The sequence below is a fragment of the Pleuronectes platessa genome, chromosome 1, assembly GCF_947347685.1.
Source record: "Pleuronectes platessa chromosome 1, fPlePla1.1, whole genome shotgun sequence".
In the NCBI taxonomy this organism is placed as follows: domain Eukaryota; kingdom Metazoa; phylum Chordata; class Actinopteri; order Pleuronectiformes; family Pleuronectidae; genus Pleuronectes; species Pleuronectes platessa.
In genome coordinates, this window is record NC_070626.1 from 29,351,694 (window position 1) to 29,377,080 (window position 25,387).

The 25,387-nt window shown below is 45.2% G+C and overlaps 1 protein-coding gene across 1 annotated transcript in view; it reads left to right on the top strand.

The window, feature by feature from the left end:
- The window catches only part of lrp4 (low density lipoprotein receptor-related protein 4), a 99,358-nt gene that overhangs the window by 22,120 nt on the left and 51,851 nt on the right, over positions 1 to 25,387 (top strand). Inside the window, exon 2 of the mRNA XM_053423752.1 lies at positions 23,920 to 24,066. Within this exon, the coding sequence (XP_053279727.1) occupies positions 23,920 to 24,066 (147 nt within the window). The remainder of the gene's footprint in view (positions 1 to 23,919; positions 24,067 to 25,387) is intronic.

Below are 25,387 nucleotides of genomic sequence, written 5' to 3' on the forward strand. Positions count from 1 at the left end.
CAAGGGGTTAATCACATGACCCCATATGATGGGTGCACACCTGGGCTGGTGTTATGCCGATTGCTAGCCCTCTGAGGATGATACAAACACGGTGTAACCAGTTGCTCCAAGTAACTGTGACCCTAACAGATGTGTGAAGATGCATAAACCACTACATTAAAAATAGATCATTTTAATAAGAGAATGTTTTGAAACTGTGGTAGGACAAATTTGCCTCTGGTGGGTAATTTGACAGCACTTAATTGGAGTATATTGTATGTTTATGCCTTGAAAGCACAGGCCAGGGCTGAGGGGTCGAATGAAACAGTTTTCAGGACGTCTTGAGATATTTTGTGTCATTTTCAGTTGTACGTAAGAAGCAGAAACATTCGTTTCAGATACTAAACTAGGTAACGACGTCATAACCTATATTTAGTTTGACAGCGAGTGGAGAGTCAGCTGAATTCTGCCGGTTTTTTGGTGGTGCTCAAAGAGATGTTTGGTTCTGTGAATCTTTTATAGAGGAAAACTTCTTTCACCCTGACAGAGTTCCTTTTTGAACAGAGGAGTCGGATGTGTGTGTGTGTCTGTGTGCAGAGGAAGCCTTTGGAAAGTGCTCTTTAATGAGTGTGAATAGAGTCATCTCTAGCTGCTTCTGTGTTTTATGTCAGACTTCACCATTTTTCCTCTCTGCCTCTAATCAATCACTGAACCCCTCTACCTCTCTGCTCAGGCTGTTTTTCTTCCTCCTCTCTTATGAAGTGAGAGGAGGTGGGTGGTGTGTGATGGGAGAGGGTTGGGGGGTGTTAGAGAAAGAAAGAAAGAGGGAGAAGGAGTGAAATACAGAATGGAGCGTATAAAGAGAAAGAAAGAATTCCTCCAATGTCTTTAACATGTGTAAACCTGAGGTCCAGGCTGCCCGGGGGCTTTTGTTTCGGAGCCATGGGCACTGTGACGGCGGCTCGGAGCCCCAGGGGATTGTGGGAAAATCCCTGGTACGAGTTATGGGGCTCGACTAATGAAATGGAATATGTAACCGAGCTCATGATCGTCATCCAACTCTATTATTCCGTGTTATTCTTTGACTTGCGACCAAATGTTGGAACTTTTTATCTGTCACCACATTAACAGGTGATAGTCGACATGTTAAGTGGTCGGTAGAGGTTGTACTTGTCCCACTGCGTGTTACATTGATACAAATTATAAATATTGAATTATGAAACTTTCTAAGGCAACTGTATATATAAACAGTGTGTTCATTATGAGCTGTTTTCTTCAGTGTAGGTTCAGGATATCAGCAGATAAAGGTCTATACTTGAGCTTTATCTACAGCAGGTTTGACATCATGAATGCACAAAGATTCAAGGCAATCATTCTAGTAAATTTAATTGGCCAAGAAAATGTTCAGCCAAATATTCAGCTTATTGCAGAGAGATCATCATCTACCCAAGAAGTGTTATACCTCCTAAATGTAGTGCTGCATGGTTTGAGGTCTTACTCGCACATACAGACATATTTGTGTATATGCAATATATCTTAAAAATGTTATGAGTTTTCATTGCATTTATGGATGATGTGTTGCAGCAGTAGTTTAACAAGGTTCTAGTGTGCGTACACAGCTTTGTGATATCTGCTGTGCGTGTGTACTGGTCGCATGTAATGAATGAAGAAGCCTCATCTTGTGGACAAGGCGTAAATGTTGGTTTGAAAACAGTACAACGGTTTATCTTCTAACTCTCAAGCTGCATCATCCACTCTGATACCTTTTTAAACGGTGTTTTAAAAACAATCTCCACCGAGAAGAGTGTTTTACCTCCACATCAGGGGTAACCTCTGTCCATACCAGCACACCTGAGATGTTGAAGAGGAATTACCTTTTCTTAAAGAACTGCTACGTAGAAAAGTAAGATGTCGTCTGTGTCCGTTCCTTTAACTCAATTCAAAACTTGCGGCGATGCTACCAAAACGGACCAATCACAGCTCTTGCCCTCTGTGTACATTTCTGGGCTAGGTGCAGGTAGGGTACGGCGTAGGGCTCTGTGTGGGTTACACGTCTACGAGTAGGCTACAGCGTTGCTTCAACGTGGAAGCATGAATTAGGGTTAGGTTTACAACCCTTGGCATTCACTGCTGTTGTTGATTTGTGAAGGTAGTACTGAGGATATACCCTTAGTTCAGGTGTGTACGCAGGTGTTGTGGTGATGCTGGTGGGATGAGAGTGGGAAGTTGTTGGTTTGGTTCCACTTCACTGCTCCGTGTCGGCCTCCTGTGAGGTTGGAATGCCCTGACGGGGGGGGGGGGGGGGGGAGAGGCATGTTTATGGGGGATGGGAGTTTTGGTTTGTGATCTCTTTCTTCCTTCCTCTCTATCTCCACACACATACACAGAGAGACGTGGACACACACACACTCCCTGTGAGTGGCTGTGTGGTTAACTCTAGCTCAAGTTCATTGTGGCCAAGTTCCGGGAGGAGGAGGAGGAGGTGGTGCTGCAGGGTGTTGGTGGGGTGAGGAGGAGCAGTAATTAAAGAGCTTTGAGAGAGGGGGCCCCTGCGCTCTGTTAGATGCATTTCACCCCACCTCCCCTCCCCTCCCCGTAATCCCCACAGGAATAAACAAATTGGGCTTTTCAGGCTGCAGGCCGGGCCCGGGGGCTCCTGTAATGGGATAGACACGAGGTGTATGTGTGTGTGTTGGGAGTTTGCGTGTGTGAATACGTGATATGAGAGGGAGAACATGTGTTTCTTGGTCAGTATATGTGTGTGTGTGTGCATATGGTTGTGTGTTTGTGAGTGTGTGTCCCACCACAAGTGCAGTAAGTGGCTAATTGCTCCCAGCTCGGTGGTGAAGTGTGCAGACGGACAAAGAGGCCTCGGCTTCATTTACTTAATCCATGGGGTTGGTATCGGCCCCATGTTACACTGGGATATCCTTTAAACACCTGAGCGCTCTGTGTGTTTGTGTGTGAATTTATTTGTGTGTGTTTCAGCTTTGGTTAGTCTAACGCTGATTCCATTTTGTTTGCATATTTTCTTTTTATTAGATTGTAAGAAGTGTAGAGATCAGCAAATGATATCTCTGGTGGGATTTGAACCTGAGATGAAAAATGCGTGTCAAACCATTACTCCAAACCTGAGGCCCCGTGGCTTTCTGTTAAAAGAAACATCTGTTGTCGTATTTGTGTTGTGTAGATATCCCTCTTATCAGTTAGTTGTTTATTGCTTTGAAGTGGTGACTCATCCAGGGCGGCTGTTTTACACTTCATTTTCTAAACCGTGGGTAGAGCCTCAGCTTTTTTTTTACAAACGGTTGTAAACAGACCAGATCTTGTCTCCACTAATTTGTTGGGCCCCTTTTGGACTCTGCTGCTGAGATGTGACTCAAAATCCCATTAAATCATCAGGGCTGAGTTCTGTTGTTGAGTGTTTGTTAACTGGTTACCTGGCACACACACACACACACACACACACACACACACACCAGCCTCCTCGATGGAGCTGAACTGGCGCTCTCTCTCTCTCTCCTCTTGTGTATACTCTACTTTTTTATTTCATGCTCGCAGCCGATGTATATCTTTCTGACTTGAAATCCTCAGCTGCTACTAATCCAAATCTCATTGCGGTGACGCCGGGCACCTCCAAACATCCTAATCGGATCAGAAGAGCAGGAGCATGATGTCAGGCAAAGCAAATGAGATGAAGGAGGGAGAGTGCGTCTAAATCCTCATCTCAAAGTCGGAATGTGCGGCGCATCACACGGCCGGCTGTCTCTCGTTTAACGGGGACAACCATCACGACAGATTTGTTCGTCTAATGAGAGTTGTGTGTTGGTGTTTGGTGTTTTTTTTTTCATCAGGGCCTGGAGGGCCACAGCTGATCACTTCTTAAGTGTGCGTTTTTATGCATGTGTGTGTGTGTGTGTGTGTTTTTTTTGGGTGGAGAGGGGGAGGTTAACTTAATTCTGCCCCACTCCTCTTAATGAGTCTCAAGCACATCTAATTTCACTGGCTGCTAAACTTAAAAAGAAAAGGGAAAATAGCCCCCCCCACCCGCACCACCACCCCCGCTCTCCCCCTCTTCAGCTACTCCGCTTTCAGTCTTTCAGGCGACTTCAGAGGGCCCTGCTATGCAAAGCAGCCAATGATTTACTAAATGGTGCTTTAATCATTACAGGTTTTATTCCCCCGGCCTGTCTGGAGGTCAGTAATTGTCTCATTTTTTTTTTTTTTAAACACAAAAGGAGCTCTGTTTGTCGTCAGGTTGTTGACAGCGAGCGGAGTTGAGGAGTTCCAGCTCGTCCGCCTGCAGCTCTGATGAGGATCAGTGGGTTGTTCATGAAGCAGCGTCGCTCCGGTATCGCAGCCGCTAGAGTTTCCAACGCAGTGTAGAGGCGCAGATGTTTCTTCTGTCACCGGGGGAAGAGAAGAAGAAAGTGATTGAGATGCCAAGAAATCAAAAGGCATCCTGCTGGAGCCCCGTCTCCTCTCCGCCTGGAAGCCGCCTCGACGGAAACATCCCGTCAGAGAGGAAACGACGTCGGCTTTGAGAGAAAAAGAAAGAGAGAAAGAAAGAAAGAGAGAAAGAAAGAAAGAGAGAAAGCACGTTTGTTTACGTCCCCGTCCTTATCCTCCTCTCCACCCTTTCATCGCCGCCATCCTCCTCCTCCTCCTCTGTTCCCGCTCCCCCAGATGCTTCCACAGTGAATGCATGATGGCTGCTTTCACCACACATCTGATCACCCGGCTCATCTTCGAATCATGAAACGCTTTCTTTTGCATCCCCCCCCCCCCCCCCCCCCCTCCCCCCCCATCCATCATTCACTTCTTTCACTCCTTCTATTCTATAAAAAAAAAAAGCCGGCATTGGGATGTGGAGGTCATTGGGGGGGCGGGGGGGGGGGGGGGGGGGGGGGGGGGGGTGGTAGAACAGATGGAGAACAAGAAAAGTACGACGGCTCAGCTCTGATTGGTCTTTAATCAAAGTGGAGAATCTTTCATCAGCAGCGTTGTGTTTCTCTGTCGCTGCCACAGTTCCTCCTCCACACTCCTCCTCTACAGAGCAACGTGGTTTGTCACTCGTTCTGAACTTATCCTCTCGTTTTTTTACCTTTCGCTTTATTTCTGAAGTGGACGAGTGGCAGCTAGACGGCGAAGGAAGGAGAGGAAGGTTTAGAGAAAACTGAGAATTATAAATTATCTGTGCAAACCTTGATTCCTCTCGGCTCGGGTGTCCTGCTGTATTTCATATTGAACACACTGTCTGGCCTTTACAGTTCATCACAGATCTCTAGTGTTGCCGTCATTAATAATTTCTTCACTCACTGATGCTGATTGAGATTCACAAATGTTTTTCTGTGAGGACAAATAAATATTTATCTTTAGCTGTGAAAATCTGTAAAAAAAACACACAAAAATAAACAAGAATGAGACAGAATGGAAACACATGTTTTCGTGAGATTGATATTGTTTTCATTCTGATCTTGAGTCTACTCATCAAATCCAGTTTCCATCATCCTGGCAAAAGTAAGATAAAGTCTCACTGTGCAGTTTGTATAGTTCCTGTTCTGCACAACCCTGCCCCGTGCTCTTCATCACCAGTATGCTATGGGTGTTTTAATTTGATAACTGATGAAGATCCTATTTTTGTTGGGTATTGAATTCTGAGTTTTTTTTAAAAGGACACTAGCAGTCGTTATTATAAAAACAAAAAGTTGACCTATAGAGATAATAAATTCATCAGATTCCAGTGGATTTATTCCTGATGCTCCACATGTTTAACCTCTGTGTGTTGACAGCCAGTCCAAAAGTTTTCCCTCTAATAATTTCGTAATATTTGGAAACTGACTTCTGAACTGTTTCCCAACGTGCAAACAATAAATGTCAAGGTAAAATAGTGCAGAAACAATATTATGCAACCTACTCTATGTAATTATTCTGTTCCACAAACACTGAATCGTCCGACAGGAACAGAATTACTACACTTTTCTTTATCAAATCTCATGCCCTGTTCACCTGACTGCTGGCAACAAGGGGGCATTGTGTGTGTTTGGCTCGTTGTGTGTGAGCTCTCAGTTGTCGACCAGCCGCCTGCGGGCACTTCCGAACCGACAGGCAGGTCCGAGCAGGCCCGGCGCTGAGATCAGACCTCCGGCTGCAGCTCCTCTATCTTCTCCCCAGGCCGGGCTGCACGTATAGTGTGTGTGTGTGTGGCTGAATGTGTTTGTGCATGTGTGTGTGTCACAGCGGCCCAGACAGGTCCATTCTTTTAATCAAGGCTGGCTGGAAACAAACGGGATTGATTTTTAACATCACACTCAGCGGGGGGGGAGAGAGATGTCATTCGGCTTCACGGCGGAGCAGGAGAAGAGGAAGCGGGGGGGGGGGCGAGGACGTGGAGATAATAAGAAAAGGAAGTCAGGGATCGGAGGCATAAATAAAGATTGGGATGTTGGACAGCATGATGGAGGTGCGGAGAGGATCAGACAGATAATTCAGGTTTGTGTGTTTGTGTGTCTGTGTGTCAGGAGAGCGGTTTATTCAGCGCTAACAGTAAAATATCGTACTGACGTTCCATTCGTCCTCTCGGGCGCTGTTTGAGCCCGGAGCAGATTTATCTGAATGAAAGACGAACATGTCGTCCTTACCATGATGATGCATTATCAACAGTAATACGCTGAAGAATGACCTTCATCCTCCCTCCAGTATGGAAAACGGGGAAAGTGATTTCGCAGCTGATGGGAAATATTCTGTTTTGAAACGAGGGAAAAGTCTGAACTCAGCCAGGACGTGTTTTTTTTTTTTTTAACTCTCATATTTCACAATTTGTCTTGTTGAGTCATTGGGGCCCAACTCATCAGACTCTGGTCAAATGTTGTTAATGTCGATGTGAAATTGAGACAATTCAGAAACTGTCTTTGGCAGATGAACAGTAGTTTTGTTAGATAGCACTGATAAGTTATAAACTATAAGATATTTATTTGCATATAATGTTCAATATTCCTAATAACCAAATTTTATAATTAGAGACTGAACTATTTATTGGTTGGCCAATGAAAACCATCTGATATTAGCCTTTTTATTGATATATTGGTATTAACATTTATGTTTGCTGATATGACAACTTACAACATTAAAAATTGAGAAACTCTTGTTTATTACTGTTTTTCATATTATCTTGCGTTTGTGTTTTCTTTTTATTTATAGTTGCTTATAATAAAGTTAACGTGTGACACCTCTGAAATAACACGAACTGAACAATAACATGCATTTTGTCCATTTTCCTTGAAGGACATGATAAAGTTAAATCAAGTGTGACTTAAGTTCATTGTAACCTGGGTTATATCTTCACTCATTTGTATTAGTTATAATAAAATATAAAAGGAACATGAGCAGCTTGACATAATCACGTATCTCTTCTCCAAATCAATTTCAAACTGTGTTTGTTGTGATGCAGCTTGTTTCTCTTGCCCCACTGGACCTGTTTGTTATTCATCATCGTGCTCTCAGATCTCAGGAGTCACCTTAGATATTCTCACAGATGGAATTAATAGGTAAAACTATGAAACACCTTCTTTTTCCAAGGGCTTTTTTGTTTCCTCCTTCCGTTTCAAGTGATGGCTTGATCTGCTGAAGCTGCTGTCACAAGTGGCCGCAGGCAGGGTGGGTGGAGGGGTGAACAGGGGGTGGGGGTGAAGGTTGGCGGCGTTAAGATTGATGTCTTCATATTCCAAAATGCCAAGGGCCAAATTAACATTTATTGAGTTACATCCTGATTTTTTTTCTTCTTTAATGAGGGTCTTGAACAGGGATCCAGTCCCATCACACCAGGCAGCTATTAAACCACAGACACACACAGTCACACAGACACACACACACACACATGCACACGTTTGATAGTTTCATCTTGTATTGATGCTCAAGGTGCGGGAGCTCAACTCTCTTCACGGGATTACGCTGCGACTCGATGTGATTGCAGCGTCTTCAAATGAAACTTTGATGAGCGGCGCCGTTCCGCCTCCTCTGCGACTCTGGAACGATCCATTAACAGTTGTCATAACACGGAGCGCCAGATTATTCTGCCGCCAGAGGGGACGCATAACTGCACCTTCAGCTCCACCACGTGATCCGAGGAGCTGTGGTTTGTTTACCTCACCGCAGACTGACGGAGCAAATATTTGCACCGTGTATTTAACGAGGAGGAGGAGGAGGGGGAGGAGGGGGAGGGGGGGGGGGCTGTATTAGGGCAGCAGAGTGGGGGTGCTGTCAGTTCTGCTCGTAGACGTGTGGAATAAAAGCCTCCTGTCGTGTTTCACTTGAATCCCGAGCCGCTGTGGCGTGGAGAAGTCGAGGCAGCGAGATTCAAGCGACTGCCTTGTTCCACGGCTACATTAACTAGAACCTAAACGCCTCTGCACATTCTTCAGCCCGTGTGTGTCTGTGTGTGTGTGTGTGTGTGTGTGTGTGTGTGTGTGTTCGGTCTTCACATTAACATATTGCGTTTTCCCTTGCTGAACTCCCAAGTCCACACGCAGCTAAAATGCAGTCTGCCAGTTTTTTTTTTTATAATTTGACATCCCAAGTTCGCAGATAATGGATTACGTGCACCATAGCAACAAAACCAGTTAGAGACAGCCTATAATTAGCCTAAGTGAAAGTGTACCTCTCCATCCTACACACACACACACACACACACACACACTGCAGCACATTGGGAAAAAAGTGTATTTAGTGGGAGTTATGCTTTCCCTCTTCAGACGAGCTACAGAGCTGCAGATTTACAGAGCAGTTATCTGTAATCCAAACACAAGGAGATAAAAGCCGGTCGTTAAATAAGACACGAGGCTGCACCTCGTTGTCAGACACCAGTAATCAGAAGCTCTCTAAATCCTGAGACTTCTTTTTCTCAGGGTTTACGTACACAGGAGAAACGAATGAACCAAGGAGCTGATGAGTAATCATATCTCATCCAATGCTGTCTTCCTGGAAATTATGTTTTTATACAAACGAAACCGCAACAGCAAGTTTTTTTGTGTGTTTTTCTGGTGAAGTTATGAGGTTGTGTTGTCAGGTTGTGTCAGTGAAATGAGCTATTTGCTTTGTATTCAGTGCAAAATCCACATATAATGAGAACAGTGTAATTACGCTTTCTAATGACGTGGTTAAGGTTAGAAAAATGTTTTGGTCTGGATTAATACGGGAACATTTCACAGGGACATTAATGATTAGTTACATCCAACCAAAGCCCCCCCCCCCGCCCCCACCCTTAAAGTCGAAAACCTGATGCTGCCAGTGATTACACGTCCACATTAATGTCATGTCTTAGTTGTATAGAAATATTATTTCTAAGAGACAGGGTTTTAACATTGAACCATCTTGAATATGGTCTTAAGGCTGAAATCCAAAATCAGTGTTCTGAGTATTGTTTTTTTTATTCTCCGGTTCAATGTGAATAAAACCTAAGGTCTAAAATCTTATGCCCTAGAAAGAAGATAAATAATAAATTCGCTTCGAGTTCTTTCTTAAAAAATAGTCCATGTTGAGCTGTGAGCTGTATCTTTACCCCCCCGTGTTAGTGTGCAGTGTGGTCCTCTGAATTCAGAATGAGTTCTTCATGAACTGACTGACCCGAGGAGTTGCTCTCACTCTCTTCCTCAGACCTGCATGTAGCTGTTCCAGACCCTGACATCTGTCTCGTTTACTCAGATGATCAATCAGCCGGACAAGGTTCTGACTCTGCATTTGCCTCCTAATTTCCGAGGGCACAGCGGATCTCCGGCTCTCCTCTCTCTCTCCTCTCTCTCCTCTCTCTCTCCTCTTTTGCCTTTTTTCTGTCGTCTCCTTCCTCAAACACACAATTGGTCTCTATTGATTTCCTGCGCATCATTCCCTCGATGACTCATCCGCTCGCTCTGGGAGTCTGGCTCGGTGAGCAAACACTTTCCTCAGGTTTCCCCCTCCGCTTAGTTAGGTGACGCTCGGTGAGGTCAAAGGTCGGGTCCGGGCCCTCGAGGCTCCTGATCGTAAGGTGGTAAAGATTTACAGCGTATTCTTTCTTTAAGAGGAACCCACTGTGTCTTTAGTGAGGGCCGAGGCTGGCAAGAGGTGAGCCGTGGCGCCCCTGAGGAGCGTTTGGCCTTCCTCGACTGTTTCTCTTTTTTTTTTTTTTTTTTTTTATAGAAAAGCATGTGACAGGTGAAATAGTGTGGGAACTGCAGGGAGTGTTGCTTTAAAATGCTTTTTGTTGCGCTTGTCGGAGATGTGGAGGTGCCTGGTGAATGCTCAATAGCTCTGTAGGAGCCACTGGTGAATGGCTGAGTACTGGGGTGGAGGGGAGGTGGAGGGAAGGGGAGGGGGGGGATGGCTTCCCGCAAGTGCTGTGCAGATTGTTGCTGAGGCTCCTTCTAAGGGGGGAAACTGTCCACATGTCTTTCCCCCCCCACCCCCCCACGGAGAAGTGCAGGAACAGGGATTTTGTTGTTGTTAGTGATTGATCCGACTGACGTGTACTCGGCCTGCACCAGTTGGACAGTCGCCATACGAGCTGATGAGCCACATCATCCCGGGGAAAGACGAGCTGTGATGTTCATGGTGATGTGCACAAAGCTGCCTGCGCTGTCCACGCTCCTTTCCACTGCTGTGCTCTGGTGAATCAAAGTCAGTTGTTATTCTGGTTCGTGACAAATCTGCTGTTAATCAGACCAATAATTGCTTTGTTCACTCTCTCTCTCTCTTGAGTTTGCTCCAGGGCCCTTCAGGCAGTGAAAGATCCAGCGGGGCCTTTTCAAAGATGGAGAGATGGTTGGGGGGCATAGGACGTGGTGACGGAGGGTGAGTCACCCACGTTTTGATGATCGTGGGCAATGGGGGGGGGGGTCAGATGGGGTCCTGAGAACCCCCCGAAAATGTGGGGGCGCTTCATGCTCCCCTTCGCCCTGATTCAGACTTGTTTGTCTTTATGTCACCAGAAAGGAAGATGAGAAGGGAGGCAAAGTGAGATGGATTGGAAACGAGGCAAAGCGATGTGATGAGGGTTCACGTTGAAGGAAGTGCTGAGGGACGATACTGGGTAGATAAAGGAATGCAGGGTTTTTGCAGGAATAGCTTTTGGTTGCTTTTCGAGATGCAGAAAGTGAGGCAGAGGGTGAAGGAGAGAGGGATTGTTCGGAGCCAGCGCCTGGCGAGGGCCATTGTTCATCCTTCCCTTTTGAGCTTAAGGAGACAGGAGAGTTTCACACGCCACTCGCAGGCATCCTGCTGGGCAGCCCCGGAAGGGGGCTATTGCAGCCGGTAAAGAAGGCCTTGCCACAGGGATAAATTACTCTGAATGGAGGGGTCTGTGTTTGCCGTTTTCTCCTCTCTTTTCTAAAAGGAGCCAGAAAGGGAAAGAATTCAACCCCAACCACAGGTTGTCCGCTTCGCTTCTGGAACGGCTCTGCCTTCCAAGTCACCAATTTAACATCTCTCTACCCCCCCCCACCCCCCCCCCCCCGCCCGCCCGACGCTCCACTCCCACCTCCTCTGGAATGCTCCGGGGTTTTGTTGTCCTGCCGGGACCTGGTTGTGTGTGTGTCTGTGTGTGTGTGTGTGTGTCTTCTGAGGTTTCATAACGTAAATATGTGAATATATTCCTGTTGAGGGAAAGGATAAAAATGTGTAATTGCTTTCAAAAAGTTAATTTAGAAGAAATATATTAGTATATGTTTTGGCATTTGGTTTTATTAGATAGGGACATGGAGTTAATGGTCTGGCTGTCGGGGAGTTGAGCTGGAGACCCACTGCGTTGGAACTTTGTCTGGTATGCAACAAAACTGCTTGATTAAAATAACAACTAATAACGATAACCACTCTATTTCTTCTTTCCAGTACTAATTGGTGTCAAACCCAGTACATTCTAACATTAAAATATTATATTATTATAATATTTTCTTTTATACAATGTTGGATAATTCAAACAAAACTGCACCTAGAAGGTTTTAAAACGAGTATCTGTCAGAATTCACTTTCTCAACCCACTGTCAGTCTGGCTCTACACTTGTGTTTCACATTAGATCCAGACTTTCCACATTATCAGAGGTTTTTGATGTTTCTGATAATTAGGAGAACTTAAAAATCTTACTGCCAGACATCGTGTGCACATTTGCACAGGCATGAGTGTGTCTCTACGTGTGTGTGTGTGTGTGCGATTGTTTGAGCCCTCCCCATAGTTAGCAGCTCTGTTTAATGGCTGCCTGTCGGACTGATGTAGAAAACAGAGAGGTCAATTTTACTGGGACTGGCAAACTCTCACTCGCCGATTTAGAATTTACAAGCCCGGCTCCTTTGCCCCAAATCCCAAATGTTAACATCATAGAGCGTCTGGTGCCAACATGGAGGAGGTGAGGCCTGCGGAGCGGAGCCCTTCATGCTGTGTCAGTTAATAACTGGATATTACAGAGCTGGACCTCAGTGCCTGCTCTCCTCATCCAGTCAAAGCCCATAAAGTAAGTTACAGCCTGCCCGCATGGAATAATCTCCTCTTATTACACTTATCCCTTCACTGTGAGTTCACATTCACAGACATCGACCAAATGGAGCTGCTAATACTGATCTGGCATCTCCGCGCTGCCGTGAGGTCTCTGCTCTGGACCGCTCTGCTGGTTCACATTCACAACACTGACTGGCCCTGGTGGTTTTTTGTGCTTTAAATGAAGATGCTGTTACAATGAGATTTGTGTTATGCAGTTTTAATTAAATTTGCAGCGTTAGCGTAGTGCTGGAGAAGTTGTCCTGGTACTCCGGCTTCCTCCCACATTCTGAAGACATGCAAGGCATTGGGGTTTGGTTAATTAGAGACTTTTAATTGACCTTAGTTCTGATTGGTTGGCCTTGTGACAAGCTGACAACCTGGTCTAGACCCGCCTCTCGCCCAATGTCCGCTGTGATTGGCTCCATGGTTGTTTCTTTGGCTTTTGAATTTGTTGTGAACTTTTAACCTGGAAACTTTTTTATCTTCCTTATAACAATCAATTTATGGTTTATCGCTAAAGTAACAAGCCTCAATGACATCTCTTTTACATCAGGGTTTGATAAAGGCATTGTAGGAATGATTGCCAAATACTTTTCAGCATCGCACTCTACTATGAATCATCATTCTCATCAAAATCCTGCAGTCCAAACCGAATACAAGTTTTCTAATGGCAGCTTCTTAAACCATTAAAGATGAGCTCCATCCTGCTGGTGGAGAGGACATCAGGTGGATGTGAGTCTGACGGCCGGCAGCCCCCCCGAGCAGGTGATCGATAAATCCCGCTGAGAGGTGCAGATCTCAAGTGGTTCTGTTGCAGGCTGGAGGTTTTGGTGCAGACAGGCGGCCCATGATGACTCCAGTGGACTGGATTTGATCCAGACACACACACACACACATACAGCTCACATTGAAACCCAAACCAGTGGTCCATGTGTGCTGCATAAAGGTCCCACTGGAAATAGTAAAATTATTCCACACGATGAGTTTTCAAACTTCTTCGGGCCGGTGGTTCACCCTCCCTGCACCTCATCCACCCGGACACTGGTTCAAGCACAGCGACGTTAACATTCATGTTGGTTCAGCTGATTTAATTTGAGCAGAGTGAGGTCCACGGCTTTTTAACAACCCAGAAACATGGATTTGATTTGCCTCCACAGAACAATAGATGTGAGGGAGGTCTCCAATTTTAGGTTTGTTGGACATTTCTTCGGATCCCAAAGCGTAGATTGGGATTCTGTTACGTTTCCCACTTTCTGAAGCCCAGTTCAGGAGTTGTAATGTTTGGACCATGACCAATTCCAGATTCTGTTTCAATAGCCTGATTTTATTTGGCTTCTTTATAGATAATTGTTCATGAAATGTGCCTTTATTCTTGTAGACGTCTAATTTAGGAATGCTTTCATCAAACAGCTTTTAACAAGGTGTTGTCTTCAAACTACTTGTTCTATCAACTGGCTTTAACCATATTCTGTTCAATTTATAAAACTACAAAAGGCTGAAAACACTCATTTTTAGATAGATCCCAGTGGGTGCTCGTCCTTGAAAGCAAATCAATGAACTGCACCAGTTCTTGGATCAACAGCAAAGCCTTGAATAACTGGACCTGGTCAGGATCTGACAGAACAAGGCCGGACTGGGGATTAGAAACCACATATTTTAAAGAATTCATCCAAATAACTTGTCAACACATTTTTCTCAATTGATTCCATGATAAATTAACTCAAACATCCTCTGGGAACATCCTCTATAAAACCACACATTCATTGAGAGAAAGCATGGATAACCAGTTGAATATTCAACCCTGTCTGGAAAATCAACTATTCCCAGGATAGGAGCACTGAGCTCTGGGCTTCAGCTGCAGCTCTGACCCATGTGCCCCTGATAGAGGCCCCGGTCGGGGATAGTGGTGAGGGAGTGGGTATGTGTGTCTGTGTGTGCGGGTGTGTGGGTATGTGTGTGAGTGGGTATGTGTGTGTTTGTGTGTGGGGGAGGTCAGATGGCCAAAGAGACAATCTGTGGATTAGAGTGAGCTTGGACACCAAGTGCTCACTCAGCACATTACCCAGCAAGTCTAGTGTTCACAGCCAGAGGCAGAGCTCAGAGATCTGCTGTGTATACACTGCCAGGTCTGACATACACACGCAAACACACGCACACACACACACACACAGACACACACTGGAACAATCTTTTTCATAATAAAGCCAATGCCCTGAAAGTCTCAGTACATATGCAGTGGCGATCTTCGGACTCTAGATGGAAAAGAGTCGATGTTGAGGTTTTTACAGCCGAACATGAGTCTCTCCTAAATAAACTACTCATGGTGTATTATGTTTAAAACCTGGACTGACATATTGATAGATTCTAATAATCTGCCATGGACACGTTTTGTTTAGTCTGAGGATATATTTGAGGTTCGATTCCCACCTCACGTCAGAACTCTCTCTGTTTCTCAGCAGCCTCTTCAGCATGTCGGTGGTGAGGCAGTCAAACAAACAGGACCCGACTTTCACTCGCTCGCTCTATTTGCCCTCCTCACCCCTCTCGCCTTGTTCACACTCCAGAAAACCCCACTCACATCTGGCTTCTTGTCTGCTGTGTGAAAGTGCACAACCAATCTTTCATGCTTTTCCTGCAATGACTGTATACAAAGATGGACGACACATTGCCATGTCCTCCCCATGTACAAGAATACAGCCAAAATATAGAGGATATAGACTGATGACATGATTATGAACGTTTTCATAATATCCAAACCATTTCTTTAATATCTACTAACTTTAACAGGCTGAAGTTTAGAACTTTAACCACTGACAAGTTGCAGCAGATCAGTTTCATCAGGGAGACGTGAAAAGAGTGAGTCAGCGTTTTCATTGGTTTTAACCTGCGTCCTTAAACATGTACGTGTGAATTTTATTGTGTAAAAAATAAAATAAAGAGCCTTTCTGCCTCCATGCACAACACTTTACTTTCTTACCCACACTTCATAAAAACAGCACAGGAGTCCTTCCACACACACCGTCCCTTCATCTGCCTCGCTCTCACTCTACCAATCCCCCCCCCCCCACCCCCCACCGGCGTACACGGTGTCCATCCGTTACAACGGCATCAAACAGCGTTCCACATCTTCTGTGTCTGAGTCCCGTTCAACACGCGTGTCCTTTTTCCTGGAAAAACCGCTCATCCAGTTTTTCCCCCATTAGCTCATTGAATCCTACAAAAACTTGCGTCCAATTGGCGGAACAGAGCAAATGGAAGTGGTTGAGGATGGATTCTCTTTGATCGGAGTGCAGAGCCCTTCACTCGTTCACATACTGTACACTGACACACACACATCGAGTCCCAAAGCCACATAAGTACAGTGTGTGGAGACCGGAGTCATCACAAAGGGCTGACAGCGGTGGAAAATGAAACCTAGTAGGACGCACTCGCCCCTCTCTCTCCTTTAACCCCTTCGTGGCCCTGAGACCAGACAGACCACAACACACACGAGCCCTGACTTCATCTGCTTTAGAGGTTTGAAAACATTTTTAAAAATTATACTAAAAAGAAAGAAAATGTTACTTCTCCTAATCCAGTTTCATAATTCCGCAAAATTGTTCCACTAAGCCACCATCAGGTTGGATTTAATTCTGCTGGATCAAGTGATTTACACTTTGGCTGTTGTGAGTTGTGAGAATAATAACAGGTTTTTAGCTTTATTGTTAATTTAAAATGTACAAAGCTGCAGTAGGAAGCGGTTGGAAGAATACAAATATCTTTATATTCCAGGAATCGGCTTCAATCTCATCATATATCACATTGTATAAAGCAATACACAATCGAACGGTAACACAAACAATATAACAATTATGATGAGGCCTACTCCTAAACTGATGAAATCCTTAAAGTTGTGTATTGTTGCTTTCACTGCAAGATGTTACAAGGAAATATATTTAAACAGGTGAACACATTTTATTGAGGCAGCAGCTTTGCATTGTGGGGGATTATTAAGTGTTGATGGAGGTTTCCGCTCCACTGGCTGCATCATAAATTTATTTCATCTTGAGATGTTGACACTTTGTCCTGATTCAACGAGATTAACGAGGATTATGTCGGATTATTTTAATACGATAGCAGATTTTTTGATTAAAACAACACTTGAGTGTTACATTTTTTTCACATTGCAGATATGCCTTTTTTTTTATTTATTTAAATCTCGAACCCCAACACACCCGCTCACCCATGCACCCCCGCCCCCCCTGGTGCCAGCCCACATGCCTGTCCAGCAGCCGTCCACTCATCTCTGGCCAAGGCAGTGTTATCTTTGAACTGACTTCAGAGAGACTGCTGGCCGGCCATGGATGATGACACTGTATATATGTGTGTGTGTGTGTGTGTGAGAGTGTGTCTGTGTGTGTGTGTGTGTGTACTGTATACAGCTCCATAGCAGCACTATCCTGTCATTTCCCGCCCTCGTTTGATCTCACAGGCTTTTATTTTGTAGCCTCAGCAGCACGATATATCACTGAGCGTGTAATTATGATGTTTTCGCTTATTTCAAGTGAATAAAGGACAGTATCCTCCCACATGCTTCTGGGTCACACTTAGTTAATAGGCAAGGACTTGGCTGAGTGTGTGTGTGTGTGTGTGTGTGTGGATGTGTGTCTTGCATGAAGTACAGAGCGTGAGGAACATGCAGCGCTGTAAAGACGCCCCTGGTCATGTTAGAGGATCGTCAACACGGTCAAGTATTACAGGCAGGTCAACAACACACACTGGCATAAACACATGTTCAAACAAACGCGCACACACACACACACACACACACACATTGCCCTGCTGGGTAATGTTATAAGAAGGTGATTGAGGGCTACACTGTGATAAGAGAGGATTTTTAATGAAAGTCTGAGATGAGCAGGCGTGAAAAGAACCCTGCTGCTGACCAACTGCTGCACATTTCAGACTGTCCTGTGTGTGTGTGTGAGTCTGTGTGTGTGTGTGTGTGTATTGTGTGTGACTTGGCAAACCGGGAGGATGAGCTTGTGTTGACGGGCCTGTCCGGGAAGATTTTCTTTCGCAGTCCCTCTGAAGATTTGGCACCAACTCTGAACTCGCCTGGCACGTTGTTTACATTCTTGGTCGCACAAAACAGATATTTTAAGCGTTTTGAGAATTCCCCTCTGATTGAGAGGTGGCGCATGTGTGCGTCATGCCCCCCCCCCACCACACATACACACACACTTGCGTCTTCTTTTTTCCCAGCAGGGCTCAACATGTGCTGCTGTGGTTACCAGCTTGCCGCATCAGAGCTGCCTGACCTATGGTGGGCAAATTAGTAGGTGGAGATGAGCCGACGGAGGGAGGGGGAGGGGGGGGGGGGGGGGGGGGATTGGCAGGGAGGATGAGCTGTTTGGCATCTCGAAGCCAAGTCAGCTTAACCCAGAGCCGGCACAACCACAGGGAATTCAGTCAGTGTGTTCTTAGAGTGTTGCAGCAGCTTTTTAGAGCTTCCATTTCTTATGATGAGGAAAATCAGGGTAGAAGAACGGAGGAGTAGCCCTTTGGGAAACGGTCCTTCAACCTCCACCGGTCGATATCTCAATGCAAAAACAACAATGATGATGATGCAAAGGGTTAAAGACGAGGAACCTGTTTAGAACGGTCTCTGCCTCTTTGTGGAGAGTTTCAGCCTCTTTAAGCTCATTGTTTTGTTTTTTACGGAACATTTACTGTGTGGTTCGGTCTCACCGCTCTCATCAAGCTAATTTCCAACAGCAGCAGCAGCTGGGCCGCTTCACTTTCCACTGGCTTCACCGAACTTCTCACAGCCTGAGACCGGAGCGACTCGATTGGGTGGGGGGGGGGGAACACATCTTGAGCATTTAGCAGATAAAGTGCCTGAGCTAAAAGCAGAGTGAAAATTGGTTGCACATGACGTGAGCAGGAACACGATGTGTCTGCCTGATGTGTAAAGAGGATAATGTGTGAAGGTGCTTTCACGTTGTAACCGGCTGCAGCTGCTTCGGAGCCGGGAAGAAACGCACATCAGTTTTCGCTTTATGGCAGATTTCCACACCTCATAATGCACAAACTTTTCAAAACTTTCATACAAGAGTTTAATGGAAAGAAAAAAGAGAAGCCACAGCAGCAGCTTTAACTTTTTAAACATTTTTTTATTGGGGTGATACGAGTGAGTAGTTCAAATAATCGGCCCAAGTACAGAGCGCAGGTTTTAGAGAGTTGTTTGCAGTAATGTTTTCTGACCTTTACTCTCTGATAAGCGTCTCACCTTGCAGTGCTGACCCAAGTTGAAGGTTTTAGGCTCGACAGAAAAGGCTCCGTTGATATTACAGCTTTGTTTTCACTTGTATGACAAAATCTGAAATATATCGAGATTCTGCCACTTTCCTCGTACTCTGTCTTACATTGTTTTGGGGGGTAGTATCTTCCCCTCCCAGTATTACAGCATCGTCAAGAAACGTCGAATCACCGTTGCGTTTCCCTCTTCCCGGTGTGACTGGCGAGTGACAGTCAGTTCAGGTGAACAGCTTTCCTGTGTGCGAGGTCAGTCAGGCGTCTCGTCAGCTGTCTCACGCAGCGCGAGGGCGACGGAGGGTGAACGCAGTTGTGTGACAGCGAGGTGGGGAAACCAGTTGTGTCCATTGTTGTTGTGCAGCGCTGTGCCGCTGTCTTGCTGTGCGGCTGGTTTTGTGACTGTTCGGGCTGAGCAGCTCCCGACACGCTGAGGAGACGCAGCTGTCTCTCTGAAGTGACACTTTAACAGCCTGACGCCAGCGGCGAAAGGACGGCAGGAAGACAGGGGGGGGGGGACAAAAGGTTTGACTCATTCCCTCCGCGCCCCCTGTCTTCCTCACCACATTGTCAGGTGGTTAAATGTTTTCCCCCCATCGCGATTTCCCGCTTATCACTGGTTTTTATAGCCGAACACTCGCGCACTGGAAGAAAGACGCGGCTCCGACCCTCCAGGTAGTCTCCGGGGAGGTCCACGCCTAATTAGCTGGCAGCCTTTTGACATCATTCAAAGCGTGTGGCCACCCGCTCTCCGGGGCCGGGCTGTGATTGTGTGCTTTGGCCCCACTGCTCTCCCTCAACCACTTCTTCACACTCGTCATTTCACCATTTAACAGCAGCACATTGTCAACCAGTGTTAAATTAGGTTTTGAATGCCACCGGGTCAGATCTGAGATGTGGTGGTCACTTCCGGCTCGGTTTGGTCGGCTGGTTGTAGGTGGGTCAGGTCTGCAGGGCGTGGTGTGGTGGTGGTGGTGGGTCTGCGGGATCATCTGTGTTTACCTTCGGGGGTGGCGGGGGGGGGACCACCTGTCTTGATCCACACCAGTTCTGTTTGGACAGTGTCAGTCTGTAGTAACCAGTAGTGACAGAACTTTGGTGGTCTGTGTTTTCTTTTCCTCTGCTGGAGGCTCCTGTCTGACTCGCAGCCCGTCGGCCTCTGGCAGCGGCAGCAGGTGAAGGCAGAGCTTTGTTGTGCGTGTGCAGGTTCGACTTGTCAGCCTGCACTGCCTGATGCTGGATCATCCGAGCAGCTTCCTTCCTGTCCCAGTTGATCAATCATCATATTTGTGGGGTTTTGATGCATTTTAACAAACAGACCAGGATGGTGGTTGGAGATAACGCATAGCTGCAAGAAGGATATCACCCTATCTCACCATGTTAAAGAAACTAATGAATAAAGCCTGAATGGACAGTTCTCTGTCCTGATCTGCATCAAAATATAATGTTTTTTGCACAATTCTACTAAAAATCGAACCGGCTAACCTCTGTTAAGGATTTGAATCAAGCTGCACCAAGATTTATGAAGGATTCCTTGGGAAAAGGTGAAAATCCTACACTGATCCCTACAAAATCCTGGATGTCCGGTTCCATGCCAAAATTCATTTGGTTCTGTCTCAATGACCAAGTGTCATGGAAATCTGTGGAGGAGCTTTTGCTCAATCCTGCTGACAAACAAACAAACAAACACACAACGTAACAAACAAACAAACAAAGGGACACGCATCAAAGTATTATTTGTTATAACAACTTGTTGCCGATGTTTACCTTTATTATGTTGAGCTAAACATTCTATGTCTGCCTTAATTGCAGTAAGAACCCGACAACTCTTATCAAGTTAATTGTGTTGAACTGAACATGCAGATTTAAGTAGTTTGTCTCAACACAAACCACTCAAACTTTTCAGCTTTCTTTCTGTAATGCCTTTTATGGTGAAAGTCTTTCTAGAAGAAGCCTCATAACACGGGACACATTTTAACCATTCATCCCTCTGATGCTTGTGTTCCTGCTTTTCACTACTCTCACTGTTGTGGAACTTAAATCATCTTGAGCAGGATCGGCCGACGTGATTCTTCTGAACCTGCTCCACTCAGATCCATCGTCTCTGCAGCACCGGCCCAGCATGTGATCTGTTATCTGTGTGATGCATCAGAGGCAGGTCACGCTGGTGCTCTTGAAAGCTCAGGGCTGCCTCTGCATGGTTTACATGTGTGGTTGCCTCCTGCCTTGCATAGCAATCTGCTGACCTGCAGTAGTAATCTGTTTACTTCTTCAGTTTATGATCTCAGTATTAAGGAGGTATTATTCTGCCGGTTCTGTCTCACATTCATAAAGCATTTATCTGCATCTTGATCTTTCTCTGGACTTTATCGGTTTCATCAGTTGACGTCAGGGTCCGTTTGCTTCTTTGATCCGAGTCGTGAAGAAGTGATTATTGTTGTAAAAAGGCTACGAGACCGTGAACTGATGTTTGCATTGTTTTCTTGGCACTCAGCGTTGGCTCGTAAAAACAAAAAGCAGCATTTTATCTTCCAGATCAGACAGAGAGACTTTTGCGAGTCTGTGCCTGCCCATGTGGGGAAGTATTCACACCAGTTCACATCATGCACGTTGTTTAAATTCATCATTTAAATAGGTTTTTACACACGTTACACACAAAGCGTCAAGAAACACTAAAAGAACAGGACCAGTACAATAAAGACCAGTAAGAGGAGAGGAAGGAAATTACAGAAAATTATGGTGAGAAAGAAGGAAACATCATAAAAAGCAAAAAACAAACAAACAGAGTTTTACAAGGAAACAATAAGTACTTTAATAAAATCCATATATTAATACAATGTGTTAAATATCCTACCTGTGCATCCACAGTAGAGTAGAGCCCAGCCAATATAGATTTTGCTGGACACATGCCAATATGATATAGGATGTAAAGATTAAATACAAATATTTGAAATACTCATTGAGTCTTCATATTTACCAAATTCCAAAATACCTTGTCATAAATAATTACTAACAAATTCGACTAAATACATAGAACTTGAATTAAGAATTGTTTTCTTTTTACAAACCCATAAAAAACCATTACACACAAAAATATCTGCCAGTTGACAAATCATTTGCAGACACAAAATGTCACATGAGCTGAACATATTCCCAGTCCGGGTGCATGTGTGTACGATGGTTTCCCACTAAACTCTGTAAAGTTTTTTCGGCTCTGGTCTGAGCAAATGGTTCCAGTATGTTCGACAAATGCACGGCCTGTGATGTGGCCTCGTGTTGACATGACTTCTGCTCCAGCTCGCACACACTCTAATTCAGTCCCGTGCAAACCCACATACATGACCGAATACTGTGCACATGTTGTGCTCAAGGTGCCGTTTGGTGCAGTAGGCCGATACGTTCATATCTGTTGTATCATGGTTTAGTTTTAGATTGGGATTCTCAGGTCTGTTTTGGTCCCTTGTGTCTGTCCGAGGGGTCCCGGGGGTCCCGGGGGTTCGAGGGGTCCCAGGGGTCCGGGGACATCAGGAACTACACACTGAGCAAGGAAATTAGAAAGACATCTTTAAAGACGGGAAGACTTGGATGACACCGTCCTCCGTTTCCCACCCCCCATCAGTGGAGAGTTTGTGGAAACAAGGGAAGAGGGGAAGAAGTGGGGAAGAGGAGAAAAGAAGCTTGGAGGGGAGGGGAGGGGGGGTGAAAAGGAGATGGTGGAAAGAGAAGAATGAGGAGAACGAGAGGGAGAGAGGGAAATGAAAAGAAAGAGGCCATTAATTTAGTGCTGTGGGAGGGATCTGAAGGTTACTGAGTGCTCTCTGCCAGGCCCTCCTGGGTTGACTGATGCCTTTGTGAGGAAGCCAGGAACCACACACACACACACACACACTGACACACACACACGCCTAATCACACCCATGCACAAATACACACATGCGTATTCCAAGAAACTCTAAGTTTGTTGCGGCAGGCCAGTTTCAGAAAACACACACGCGCACACACACACAGTTACACACACAGTTACACACACACACACACACACACACACACACACACAGTTACAGACAGACACACACAGATGGTCATTAATACGCTTCAAAGTGAGAGCAAAATGAGGAAACCTTTATTTATTTCCTCTCCTGAACGTGATTTTGCCTTCATGCGTTTGAAGGTGCGGTGACGCCGGGTTCTTCTCTGCTGTGGTGGGAAACCCGTGCAGGCCGAGCATATGCATCCTGTGTGTGTGTCTGTGTGTGGGTGGGTTAGTGTGTATTTTTTGATATTGTGTTTGTCTACATGTTCACACAGGCCATATCAAAGGGCTTGTTTTTCTGACTAAACCTCATCCATCACCTGATTTATCATTAATAATAACATGATGATAATCATAACAAACTTTATTCATACAACACCTGTTAAAACAAAGTTGTCGGGCCCACTAGTTAAAAATGAAAGTTGAAGGCAACCACTACAAAAACAATTTAAAACAGACATATAAGAATAAAAAAAAAAATGTCTTAAATGATCAAACTATTCAGTAAGTTCAGTACAAGATAAAGATAAAAATAAAACTTTGAAAAGTAAAAGATTTAAGCATTTAAAAAAGTCCTGACAGCAACTATTGGTTTCAAGGAAACTCCATTAACTAACTTTAAAAAAAGGCATCGATGTACTCGCTCTATACATGGTGACCTAAAGTTTATGATTGTTTGATTTCCTTACTTCCTATATTTAAATCACCGGAGCAGATTTGAGACGTGTGCAACATGCAGAGAACTCACCCGGTTGGCTGTGATCTCAGTAGAGTCGCAGCCGGGTGGAGTTAACAGCTGCTGCGTAAATCAAATTCATAATCACATCGAAGTTCATTGAACAGATTGGCTGTAGTTTTATGAAACACAAACACAGGGGTCAGCAGGGAGCAGTGAAACAAGGCTGAGGATATTATATATATATATTATATCAAAACAAGGCAAGATCCACGTGGGTAAAATGGTTTAAATGAGGCGTATTGTTTTCTTTCCTCTCGTGGGTTATGTAAAGTTTTTTTAGGGTCAAGTTGTCCTCATTTGAATTCCAGTGACAAGTTGCTGCTCCTGTCTGATTTATCTCTAACCCTCTTTTTCCTCTTCTCTTGTGTGCAGGTGTTGAGAGCAGTGCCGAGTGTTCTTGTGGGAGGAGTCACTTCACGTGTGCGGTCAGTGCCTTCGGGGAGTGCACCTGCATCCCGGCCCAGTGGCAGTGTGACGGGGACAACGACTGCGGGGACCTCAGCGACGAGGACGGATGCAGTGAGTCCACCAGAGTCCTCTTTTATATTCTGTTCTCTCAATCCTTCTCCTCTGTCTGTCGTTTACTCTCTCTCTCTCTCTTTTTCTCTCTTTCTCTTTTTCTCCGGAGAGAGACTTCTGCATTTCTGAAGGAGTATAAGACAAAGTGTTTCTCCCAGTTTGTTAAAATACCACACATTTGATCCCTCAAAGTTATGGTAACTTACTTGAGGGGAAAATAAACGTCTCAAATATTAAACGATGTATATAAACAAGCAGTTTTATCTAATAAAATTGTTTTGACGGTCAAAAAAACAAGTTAAAGCTATTTACAATCTGACCTGTCATTTAATTTAAGTACAAAAACAGTACCAAGGTAGAATTCCCAACCTTTTGACCTTCACATATGTAAATGCTATTAGATCTTTACACATTTTGTGTTAATTCAAAACTGGAACTGGAAGATATTTGGCTCTACCAGTTCATTGTGATGTGGCAGTTGTCCTCTTGAGCAAGGCACCTCTCAAAAAAGAAGTTGTTTGTACTTGGCAGACTCCTGACTTTTGGAGTTGCTGCTCAGGCGGAGTTTTTCCTGCATAAATAGTCCAGAATAGTAAGAAGAGAGATATAATTGGGCCCATATGGATCCCATCATCGCCCAGTTGAAACAGGGAGTGGGTCACTGGTCCAGGCGGGGTTTGGTGTTTCTGCATCAGAAGCGGAGCGAGGCACTCTGCGTGGTGTTTGCCCCCGTGCAGGAGTAAAAAACAAAAATGCTTGAGTGACTTCTGGCACCAGCCGGCGTTTGGCTGGGGGGGGGAGGGGGGGGAGTCTTGGCAGCGGAGCCACACAGGAGTATTTCTCCTGCAGAGCATGTCAGTTTGTCAAAGGGGAGGAGATCCTCAGCGCTCCTCTTTTACACTCCTGTGTGGATGTGAAATGTCAGTGTGAGGGTCTTCACTTCTCTTTTTGACTCTTGCTAGGCCCCCTTTGAGACGTGTGTGTGTGGGTCTGTTTGTGTGTGTGTGTGTGTGTGTGTGTGTTGATGTTCCTCCTCCATCACTCTTCCTGTGTCACATTAAGCTAGTTAGAGGTCGGCAGAGGGGACACTAAGTGTTATTGATCTGCGGCCAGTTGAATGTTCAGCGGGTCTGATCGCCGCACATCGATCTGCAGGGACGTCACTTTCCTTTCTTTTCTTTTTTTTAAGAGACACATGGAAGCAGCTGACAGATATCAGAGCATCTAGCTGGACCTTCCTAATCCATTAGTACTGTCTGATCGATCGTCCTGTTGGTCTCACTCCCGTCAATCACAGAGACTCATGTTGCCGTGATGTCAT